Raw genomic sequence first — 12286 nt, forward strand, 5'->3', positions numbered from 1 at the left:
GCCCTAGCAGTAAATATCAGAATATTTGGCCAAACCATGCGAATAAAACTGTAGCTCAACTTCAATAGAAAATCTGAAAATCTTACTAAAAACACACTATTTCATGAAATCTATGAATGTGAAGTTGGAGAACTGCTGGAATCAATGCAAAGCTGTGGAAAATGAGGATCTGGCAGAATAAGACAAGGCAACAGTTGAAGAAGAGAAAACGGACATGCATGATGACCATGATAGGAACTTCCCAACAGTGTGATCTGGATATCAAAGGTCTAAGGGAAATTCTTGGGGAAAATAGTGATGCCTTTAATTATGTTTGCAAATAATGGTGCTTTTTTTGGATGATTCTATGATAATGAAGCATGAAGGATAGATATTATATTGTATTAGGCTGTACATTTTTTTTTTCGGGATGGGTGGGGAATTTCACCCCACAATATTCCATTTACATTTTGAGTGGCAGACCTGCATATAGATTTTTGGTCCCACAAAGTGTTTAATCTCAAAGCCTGGTATATAATATCCTTTAAGAGAATCATGAAAACATCCACTTAGTTTAGTAGATGGAAACAGGAAGAAGGCTGATTCCTTGCTTTACACAGTGATTTTGATTGAAAATCACTTAAACGTTGAACTGAGAACATTTGCTGCCTTCCTTGATTTACAGATGTTTTCTCAGAATTTCCAAATAGTCCCAGCTGGCTGGAGCTAAGGCCTGTATAGTTTGATAAGATGCATCTGGCTTCAAGACACAGACTAAGTATGGGGGCAGGCTCTTTTGTCCCGGAGAATCTGATTGGGCTACGAGCTAAGTCTCAGGAGTCCTTGCTCTTTATAAGAGTGCCAAGTGACTCCCCAGCCGGGTGACACAGGGAGGGCGCAGACTGCTGGGTTCTTCCTGCTGTTGAAAGTTCACTGGGTACTCACAGTAGAAATTTTCTTCCTCTCTTCTTCCTCGACTGTTGTCCCCAACATGAAGGTAAGATTATTTTATTATTTTTGCAAACAAAGCTATCTCAAAAGGGAGTAAGGCTTAAATAAAAGAACTCAAATAAGGAGAATACACGGGCACATTAGGGAAGAGAAAGATCTGAGGGTGACATTTAAAAAATCCTTGCTTCAATATATTCAGTAGTTCAGCCAAAGTGAATTCCTTTTCCTTGTTTTGCAGTTAAATTATGGGTTCAGAGGTCTGGGAATCAGAAACTGGAGACAATGTTTATGAAAGTCCAGAGAAAGCTGTTGGGAAATACAAAAGTACTGTTGTTCCTTCTTAGGGAAAAATTACCTCCAGTGTATTTTTGTGCGTGTTTGATTTGGAGCGGTGCTATTAGCACCCATGGTTTGACTTATCTAAAAGCGTTAAGGAAAAGAGAAATTAGAGACTATGGAACTTTAGAATTTGGAATTCTGGATGAAAGGGTCAGGATTGTGAGAATAGAAGCTACAGATAGATGGAATGAAATGAAAGCTTTAGCAAGTATACATGTTGGCCCAATGTAAAATGACCAAGTGTTAAAAAAATAAAAAAAGAGAAAAATTACTATTTAACCAAAGATAGGACCAAAGATGAAATTAATATCATAAACTATATTTCTGGGATGCAAAAATAAGTTGAAATTGCTATTACAATTTTATTATTGCAAATTAAATTTGGTATATAAACTACAACTTTTTCATTATAATGCTGGAACAGTGATTTCAATTACTTTTGTTGTCTCTACGCTGTCCATTTGCAATACTGAATCTATGCTCACTTTCCAATGGGGTAGGAGGAGTGAGATTGGGCCTTGAATAACTCATGCATGAAATTACATGGAATTAAATGATTAAAGTTAAATAGAAATCACAAAGTTATTTTGTTTAATGTTATTATGCTAGAACATTAAGTAACCCTACACAATTAGAATTAAGATGTAATCTAATCTCTATTACTCTGTCTTGTATTTTCATTTAAAATTTTAGAATATTTGTTAGCTCCAAAAGAATATGAAGCTTTTCCTACAGTCATCTAACTAATATACTTTTGCCTAATATTTGTGTTAACCATCAACCAATTTCCTTATTTATTTTATAATGAGACACCTTAACAATTGTTTTGTGCTTAAAAAATTTGTTCACAATCATTGATTATTATGGTATTCTGCCATGATAGTAAATATACTTTTATCCTTCAGTTGGCTGACAGAATACCAAAAAGTAAATTATTTCCCTGCATGTTGCATGCAGACTTTTCATCTATATTTGAAAGTAGATATTCATTTTTTTTTAAAGATTTTTTTTTAATTGGGGGAATTGGGGGATGGGAACAGCACTGGGGAATTAGGGGAAGGGGAGCAGACAAGTTGCTGTCCTTTTGTTCTTCAGTCTAGTTGTGGAGGACATTGCTTCACTGGCCCAAGTTGGTACCATCATTGCGCTCTTCCCGGGTGAGGCAGATCAGTTGCCGGCTTCTGGACAGCCGCTCACAGAGGCTGTTGGCCGCTCCCGCTGGCTGCTGGCTACACACGGTAGCCCATGGCAACCCACTGCAGCAGGGGCTGCAGCCTCTGACGTCGTCGCCCGAGACTCATAGCAGCCCAGCTCCAGGTTGAGCTGTTGTTCAGCATCTTAGCTGTAGAGGGCAGTGTCACTGGCCCTCATATGTGGGATCTGAACCGGGGCCCTATGGCGTCCCAAGGCAGCTCTTAACCACCGCGCCACTCAGCCGGCCCTAGATATTCATATTTTTACACTAAACATGAAAGGCATGCTTTTGTGATACATTTCAGAGAAGGGAAACTTGGGCTATGAAAACACCATCGGAAATGATTTCCAGGTCTGGCCTTTTAAGGGGGAGTATTCTTTTGTCTCCTACCCCCACTCATGTGAACTAAATTCAGAGAGATGGTCCTACAATCCCCTTGGTTCTCTCTGTGTCCTGTGGATAGGAGATAACTTGGGCCTGAAGTGTTTCAGAAGGACTTCAGAGCAAAAAGGGCTTCCCTTTGATCTGGCTGTGGTTCAGCCTTTTACTCTCTCCTCCCTGGACTGAGATGACTCTGGGGTTTGTGGACCTAAGGCAGGATTTTCATGGGACTGGGATGTGGTCAGACACAGTGATGTCTCAAGTCAGGGCCTCTGCTTTCTCTCCATACCCAGAGCTGATCTCATGTTATCAGCTGCCTTCTGCCAGTTATACTGTGTTGGTATTTGTGCCTTTAAAACACATGTCCTTTTTCAGATTACAATACTACCTTATTGGCAAAAATAAGTTCAAAAAGAAGATCATATTTATTATTTCTCCACCGAGAGGTACCACTGTTACCGTTTCAGTCCATTTCTTTTCATGCTTTTTATGTAATCACATTTTACATGCAATTTTGTAACCTGTCAGATGTCCAATATTTAGGCTGGTGCTATCATGTAAAGATGATTATGAAAGCCCTCTGAGGTGTTTCAGAGACTGAAGGAGCCACCCACAGAACTAAGAAGTGTGATGAACATCACTGCCCCTCTGGCTGGGGATGTGTCTCGATTTGATTCTTCATTTATGAAGTTCATTTCCTTTTTAATTCCTCAGCCCTTGGCACTGCTCTTTCTCCTTGGCTTTCTCCTCTCTGAGTGTCCTCATGAGCACTGGAGTTAGGAGAGAAGGAGAGTGGGGAAAGGAATTATTAGATGATGGGACCCGAAATAAATATTTGTGATCATTTAACTCAGGAGCATTTTCAATTGGATTGTCCACAGAAATGAATATAGTAGGAGGTGCATGCAATAGAATTACATTAAACTTTTATTTAAAATGGAAACTTAAAAGACAAGCAGAGGCATTGAGACTTCTTCATAGTTCTTTCACTCTTTATATTCCTAAATCACAAATCTTGACTCGTATAAATGTATTCACTTTCAACTCATTAAAAACTGCAAATGAAATTAATGCTTTTATTTCTCTCTAGGCAACAAGTTTATTCATCTTTGTGGGATTTATAGGAGAGTTCCCAGGTTTTTCAAGGTGAGAATTTTTTGGATTTTGTGTGGAAATCATTCAAAGTTAAATTTATTTATTTATTTATTTATTTTAAAAAGATTTTATTGGGGAATTGGGGGAGGGGAACAGACAAGTTGCTGTTCTTTTTGTTCTTCAGTCTAGTTGTGGAGGATGTTGCTTCACTGGCCCAAGTTGGCACCATCATTGCGCTCTTCCCGGGTGAGGCAGATCAGTCACCGGCTTCTGGACGGCCGCTCACTGCGGCTGCTGGCTGCTCACGTTGGCTGCTGGCTACACACGATAGCCCATGGCAGCCCACTGCAGCAGGGGGTGCAGCCTACGCTGTTGCTGGTGACTCATGGCAGCCCAGCTCCAGGTTGAGCTGTTTGTTGTTCAGCATCTTAGCTGTAGAGGGCAGTGTCACTGGCACTCATATGTGGGATCCGAACCAGGACCCTTTGGCATCCCAAGCCAGCTCTTATCCATCGCGCCACTTGGCCGGCCCAATTTTTTTTATTTTTAAGAAATTTTTTAGTACAGCCAGATTTCTACATTGCAGTCTGAGCATGTTTATCCATCCCTTCAACATTTCGACTTTCCGCATTTTGAGAAAAGGCAATGATAGCAAAAGCTTGTGTTATTATTATTCTTATTTTACTTTATTTTTTCGCTGTAAGGAAGAAACCTGAAGATTAAAAACACCTCAAGGAGTTTTGCTTATCCCAGTTCCATGATTTTACCTGCATTTCGGAGATTTGCAGCCACTTTATACAGCTTAGGGCAGAATTTGATCTTTAAATGTAGTCATTACAAAACATTCTTTGGATTTTAAAGGTTGAGAGATTTTTAGGAAAATAGTTTTATTGGCACTTGAGAATTGAAAAAAAAAAAAGCCCAAATCATTCACCCGTTGCCTTGTTCTGCTTTCCCTGTCAGTTGATGGGACAGGACCAGGTCAGTTCACTTGATGGAACCATCAGAATATGTGTCAGGCGCTGTGCTAGTGACTGGGTACCAAGAGAGCAGTGAGTCCATTGGATGACTCAGATCTTGAAACAGTTGATTTCGATACAGATTTTCTAAGGGCTCTGCCAGAGGCCTGAACTGTGCTGTGGGAACACAGAGGTGAGGCCAAGCAAGCCTCCCTTCCTCAGCCTTGGTGTTTGGGGAAGACTGCAGCCTGTCCCTGGGACACAAAATAGAAAAATAGCAAGTTCAGACTGCTTAAGGGTAAAAATTCTGAGGCATTTGGGTCATTGGTGCCACGTAAAGACTCCAGGTTAGCAAGGTTGGCCCCATAAAAGCACCTGAGCACACACTACAGAATGGGATACCTTATTTCCACTGTCACCTGGCAGCCTTCAGACACCACCATGACTTAAGATGTTTGCAAGGCTGGAAACGTGCTCAAAATCCAGAAACCAGGAGTCTTCATTCCTTTACCCTTTGTAAGGGTGCTTTTAGGCCAGGCTTCCTGAATTTCTTAGGTCTAAGCCATGTGCCCTCCTTGACACAGCCGAGTTAAACATTGCATGAGAGTCAACTTGCCATCTGCCACGTGTATTTTATTTGAGTGGAATTGTTTAAGCTCAAATGTCCCCTTTATGGGTGTGTGCTTAAGAAGTGGCTTAAATGAACAGGGGAGCATTTACAAATAAATTCCTGTCCAATTAACCTCTGCCAGCTTTTAGTTTCCCACTTTTCATAGGGTCTTTTTAGAGCTCCTTGTCTCCCAGCTAAGAGTTTCCGTATAACTAACTCTTCCATTCATCTTTCAGAATCCTTTCAAAGGTCCTCCTGTCTCCTGTATCTTCTCGCTTATTCTTTCCAACTCTGAACACTCCTTTATCCATATTTCCACAACATATTATACTGTGCACATTTGCTATGAAATCTTTCAAGCTACATATATTGCATTACAGATTGTGGTTGTATTACTGTATTATTATTTGTCTATGCATCTGTGTCTTTGTCCTCTCCTCTTTCAATGGTCAGTGATCTATCTCTTTTAATATGTCTACAACTCCAGTGTCTAAATAGTGCCTTGTACATTATAGATGTTTAATAAATGTTAATCTCTAAAAAGTGGATTCTTTTTACAAATGTATTTTATGTATTTTTTGATACTTTTGGTGCCTCTGAGAAAAAAAATTGTGAAGCAATTTTTGACTGTTCTTTGTGTCCCCTCTCTCTTATCTTTCTACCTGCCTTGTGATGAACAATTTGACAGTGCCCCCTCTCCAGTCAATTGCCAGTGGGATTCCTATGGCCCTTGGTCAGAATGCAATGGTTGTACAAAGTCTCAGGTAGGACCATGCAAAAACTTTGTATGTATTATTTATATGCAGAAATAACATAGGTATGGACAAAATGGCATTAACTTTTGAATGCTGTGTTTTGTTTCTTAAAAATATAATTAGTAATTTTAAAGAAAAAATATAACTTGTTTAATAATGAACATTGTAGTAATTTCTGCATTCTAATTTTTCTTGTAGGACTTTTCTAAATCTTACATTTGAGATTAGAGATCTACATAGGATAAAAATTAAAAGCAACTCACTAACTCTTGAGCTATTAGAGAGATAAGAATAGCATGAAATAAAGTTAGAGATAATTCAAAATCTGTTTCATATTTACTGGGTTCAACTTTTCTTATTATTTGAAACAAACACTAACAAGTAGCAAAATAATTGCTTTGTTTTACCTGACAAATGGTGAATGACCATGAAAAGTTATTTTGCAATGCTTTGAAGTTCAGTTCTTTTTTAAAAATTATTTATTCTTTTTTTCAGTTACAGTTGACATTCAATATTATTTTATATTAGCTTCAGGTGTATAGCATAGTGGTTAGACATTTATATAATTTATGCAGTGATCCCCCCAATTAGTCTAGGACCAACCTGGCACTATACACAGTTGTTACAACATTATTGGCTATATTCTCTATGCTATACTTTACATTGAAGTTTAATTCTTAAGTAATACAAGTAAAATATCAAAATGTCTTTTTTCCTTGTTATAAATTATTTACTGGAGATAAAACAGAAAAGTATAAAGAAAATACTACTTATAATTTCACTATTTAGTAGAAACCAATATATCAGCGTTTTGGTATTTATTTCTTTCAATTTATTTTCTTTCTGTTTGTTTAGAATTTTTAAAAATAGAATTATTTTATCATAGTTTTCTATTCTAGTATTTTAACCTAGCATTGTACTATCAGCATGAATTTTAACAACTGTATTATGTTTCATTATACGAATATACCAGTCTTACTTATCTACTTTCCTATTGTTTGAGATTTAAGTATTTTCACTTTTGGTTATTATAAATAAAACTTTAATGAACATTTTTATACATAGATCTATGTCCTGTTTTCTGATAATTGTCTTGGGATAAATTCCAAAAATATAATGTTTATTTTAAAGGTTCTGAACCTTTGAGGGGTTATTTTTTATTGAAATATAATTGACATATAACTTATTAGTTTCAGGTGCACAACATGATTTAATATTTGTAAAATATTTTAAAGTTGGTTCAGTTTGGATACAATTGTGTATTTAAAATTTATTTTGTAATTATTGAAACAGCAGAAACATATTGCAGAAGATAATTTTGAAACATCACCATAATTATCATGTTCATCAAGCATTTATTTGGTACCTCCATGAGTGGTATTTACAAAACAAGTTATACAAATGCAGAATTTGGCTTCTGGCAAATACAATAGATGATGACTCTGATTATAGGCAAACAAGTACATCAATAACAAGGCAAACATCAAACTAACACCAATCACAGAAAACATTTTTATAATTTAAAAACAAGTTAAGGAAGAACACTAAATTGAAGTGGATAGAAGGTATTTTTCATATTAGTAATTTTTTTCTTTGAGTGAAGTGTCATCATGGATAGTTACATCCCTAACTCATAAAATTAAAATTTTCATCTGGAAAGAGACAACTGAAAATGAAAAAGGGGTCATAAGACCAGCATTTGACAGGTGAGAATGAGGCTGCTGAGGGTGGGCACGCGTCAAGGTCATCCTGGTATGTGGAGAGGTGAAACATTACACAAACAACACAGTCTGTGCTTTGGAACTTCAGAAAATGACAAATTAATGAGCCATACATGACAGGTGTCTTCATTTAAATACAGAAACTAAAACCTTGTCAAGAAACTTCCCTGAGTTTCATTCCCCACTGACATTCCTCCATCGTGCCTCTGCTTAGATGCAATAAAGGGTGCCAGAGCGAGGCCCAGGCGGATGCAAAACCGCTGAGTTCAAATTCCGTTACTGTGACTCTTTGCCTCAAGGAATCCCCACTTCTAACCCAATGTAAGATGGAGGAATAGATTCAATGTATCTAGTCTGCCCTGTTGGTCTTTGCTCAAGGTCTAAATTCTCTGGAATCTCAGATTTTGTTCCTTTTTATTAATGGGGAAGAGGCTTAAAAGATGCACCTTTGATTGCCTTTGAGGAGGAAAAGGATTTTGTAGATCTTTTTGTTTAAACATTGGATGCACGTCTTCATTCTGACGAAGTGAATTTTAGGATGGTTAATTGTTTCTCATTTGGCTTGATGGTTTCCTCAATTTTTCCTTACTTGCTCCCCTACCCCACCTTTGCCAGATGTTTGCTTTTGACGTATTTCCCATTTCAGAGGTCAATGATTTTGATTGTCTCATAAAATTCCATTGTAGATATAACTTCACCTTTGGACTGCTTAGGCTTCTGTTTTATAAATTTGACTTCCATAATTAACACATGTCTTGTTGGATTGCTTTGCCTTCCCTTGCCATCCTGAAGAAGGCTTAACATTCAGCTCAAATCAATTGCCACCACTTTTTAAAAAGGTTTTCTGAACTCCACCTCCTCTCAGTCCCCTTCCCAGCACTCTTACCCTCCCTCCTGCCAAATTCATTTTCACCTTTCTCACTAGCTCTTGGTACAAAGCTTTGACATATGCATTAATTATTCTATTTTATAGTCTATTTGCTTATATGTCTACTCCGCTCCTTCAGGTTACTTTCTTAAAGATTCACTAATTTTATTTTTATTTCTTTAGCACTATACCCTGAGAGTGAATACATAGCTGGGAGCACTCTATAAATAATAACTCATGTGTCAGCGCACTCAAGGATGAGTGGGTCTGTGGGTTTGTTGATTTTGGAGGTTTTACTTCTCTAGGACACCAGAACCATTTCTCAAACATTGCTTCTCCAGTTGTATTAATTTCTCTCAAATTTTATTTCTTAGATAAAGGAATCTGGAGATATCGAAAAGCACTACCTGTTTTTTGTTTAGACTCGCAGGCGGTCAATTGCTGTTTATGGGCAGTATGATGGCCAACCTTGCGACGGCAGTGCTTTTCAAACACAATCGTGTGACCCTACACGAGGATGTCCAACAGAAGATGGATGTGGAGAGCGTTTCCGGTGTTTTTCAGGTATTTGTTTTCAGTAGCCTTAGCATACAGAGTGTAAATTCAAATGTTATATGTTTAACCTGCTCAGTATATATTTGTTGAATTTTACTGAATTTATGTTGACTTATAAGTTAATTTTCCCCAAATATCCATATGTTTGTTTGTTTTTTCTGCATAATAGTCACATACTCAACTATCATTCTTTCAAATGCACGGGAAGGCATCTGGTAATAAAGGCAGGGATATGCTTTGCTTTTTTGAAAAGAAATATGGCTATTGACAGACCCAAATAGTACTTGACATTGCATTTTTGGTGAAGATGTAGAGTTAGTCTGGTATGTGTACTGAGATTGGGCAGAAACAATGTTACCAAAATTATTATTATGTTTATAAGAACAGCAACTCTAATAGCTAATAATGGAGCAGTACAGGTCACCCCAATGCACGGGGTAATTGAAACGTAGTTTTGGCATTATTATTTGATTTATTGTCTATGCTACATTTGTGCAGAGTAATTCAACAATCTTTAGCAAACATTTATTATTCTCGTTATGTTTCTTTCAGATAAAGTGATAAGGGTTGTGGATTTAGAAATGAAACACATAGCCTCTTCCCTCAAATAAATTAAAGTTTTATGGGCAGAGCAGTACACAAATAATCTCTATGTTAGAAGTGTTCCTTAACAATACCTGATGAATTCCTGTTTTACTTTCAAAACCCAAATTAGATGGCACTTCCTTTGGGAAGCCCTCCCTAAATCCTTAAGTGATAGAGCTAATTAGCAAATTAGCTCTGTGTACGTTGTACCATCTGTAACCTGGAGTATCTGTGGGCCTGGATGTCTGTGGGTAGACTCTGAACTCCTTGAAGACATGGATTATATTTCATTTTTGCATGCAGAGTGCCTGGCACATAGTCAACTCTCAACAAATGTTTGCTGCATTGGATCGAGGGTTTCATGCCATATGATCGGGACAGTTGTGTGAATGCATACTGTCAGGACACAGAGGAAGGACATGCATCATAGCCTGTGGGATAGGCATGGTTTCTGAGAGGACATAATGTGTGATTTGATTCTTGAAGGACAAGTAGGTGATAGGTAGCAAGAGCCCTTCCAGGCTGAGACAACTGTAAGTGCAAGGTCAGTGGAGATGGCAGAAAGCCTGGCCTTTTATTCATGTAAATGGTCCACTATGACTGTGGCATAGGAAGCTAGTAGAATGGCTGGAGATGATTCTGGGGAGGTGGTCAGGGGCTAGATCATTTGTACCCTTCAGTGCTTCCTTGGTACCCTGGGCTTACGTCTATCACAATAATTATGTTGTTGTATTGTAATGATCCATGTCTTCATAGTCTTTCTTATTAGATTGTAAAATGTGTGAAAAGACTGACAAATACCACTCTTATTCATATTTGTATCCCAACACCCAGAAGAATGTCTTACACAGAGAAGCTGCTATAGAAAGGTAGAATTTTAACCTTTTGATTCAATTCCCATGCTCTCAAAGCTTACGCCTCTAAATCACCAAGGAAAGCAAGATTTTGGCATTTTGGTCACTGATTACAGAAAAGAAATGGGAAGTCGAAGGACAGAAGGTCAATCTATCATCCCAGTGGTTGGCATTGTATGATTTTGGAGGATTCAGACAAACTGCTTGGTGCTTATTGGTGAGAGCCTGGAATTGGAATTCAGGTTCTATTTTCAATTTTGTGTCCTGCCAAGGTCAGAATCCATTTTGTGTGTTGCAAAACAAGGACCAAAGTGATCATTAGTCCTTCCCTGGACACACTGAGGACTTATGCCAAATTCATATTAGAATGTCAGTGTAGTGCTGGGCATTGGGGGCAACCTTTTGGATTCCACGTAGTGTTTCCCTTCTTCCCTCTTTTATTTTTGTGTGGCGGCTTTTCTTGTGGTTAGGTCAGTGCATCAGCAAATCTTTGGTTTGCAATGGAGATTCTGACTGTGAAGAAGATAGTGCCGATGAAGACAGATGTGAAGAATCAGAACGCAGACATTCCTGTGACCTTGATAAACCTCCTCCCAACATAGAACTTACTGGAAATGGGTAAGGTGCTTGGCAGCCTCTTGTGCACATTGGTGGGTTATAATTTTTCATTTTCTTTTGTTTTATTTATTTATTTTTTAATAAGTCTAATAACAAATCACCTAATAACCAAACCTTTTTCTCAGGCATCTTTGCCACATCGAAACATTTTTTAAAATTCATATCAGTATACCTCTAAATAGACGTGGTGAAACATAGAGTTGACCAAGTGTCCCTGAACTGTCCTGGTTTTAGCACTGAAACTCTTGCATCCAGGGAAACCCCTCAGACCTGGAAAAACATGCATATCAGTCATCCGGTAGGAGAGAAAAAAGGAGAAAGGGAGAGGGTGTGAGAGAGAGGGAGAGAAAGAGGAAGAGAGGGAGAGAGAGAGAACTGATTCAATGAGGTGGGGCTACTCAAGAGAATGAAGCCAATAGAATGAGAGCAGGGAATGAAGAGATAAAGCAGTGTGTTGGAATATTCAGGCTGAAAAGTAATTGCCCAAACTAGCTGGGAACGTTTATTTCCAAGTAAAGTTGGGACAATCCTGTGTTTGCCTTTTCAAAAAGAATTCTGAAGAATTTTTAAGGGTCAGACTCAAGTTAAAATTTGAAGGCCTTAAAGTAATCTAGTATAGAATGATAGGTGTTTTTTTTTCTATAATATTTTAAAATTCATTAACAAAGAAATGGTAAAATTACTTTAAAGAGGATGCCAGTCAGCATGCTAAGAGATAATTGGTTGAAATTCGTTGCAGAGAGCCCTCTCTCCTCAAGAGTAATCTTAATTATATTGGCTTTATCCATAGATTCAATCCAAAACCAGCTGTTGCCATAGAT

The 12286-nt window shown here is 37.9% G+C and overlaps 1 protein-coding gene across 1 annotated transcript in view; it reads left to right on the forward strand.

Annotated features, from left to right (window-relative positions):
• The first annotated feature begins 847 nt into the window (after positions 1-847).
• C7 (complement C7) overlaps positions 848-12286 on the forward strand; it is a 47769-nt gene continuing 36330 nt past the window's right edge. Inside the window, exons 1-5 of the mRNA XM_019631977.1 lie at positions 848-976; positions 3936-3991; positions 6198-6273; positions 9276-9417; positions 11318-11465. Coding sequence (XP_019487522.1) covers positions 971-976; positions 3936-3991; positions 6198-6273; positions 9276-9417; positions 11318-11465 — 428 coding nt within the window. The 5' untranslated portion in view covers positions 848-970. The remainder of the gene's footprint in view (positions 977-3935; positions 3992-6197; positions 6274-9275; positions 9418-11317; positions 11466-12286) is intronic.

The sequence above is a fragment of the Hipposideros armiger genome, unplaced genomic scaffold, assembly GCF_001890085.2.
Source record: "Hipposideros armiger isolate ML-2016 unplaced genomic scaffold, ASM189008v1 scaffold_1056, whole genome shotgun sequence".
Taxonomy (NCBI): domain Eukaryota; kingdom Metazoa; phylum Chordata; class Mammalia; order Chiroptera; family Hipposideridae; genus Hipposideros; species Hipposideros armiger.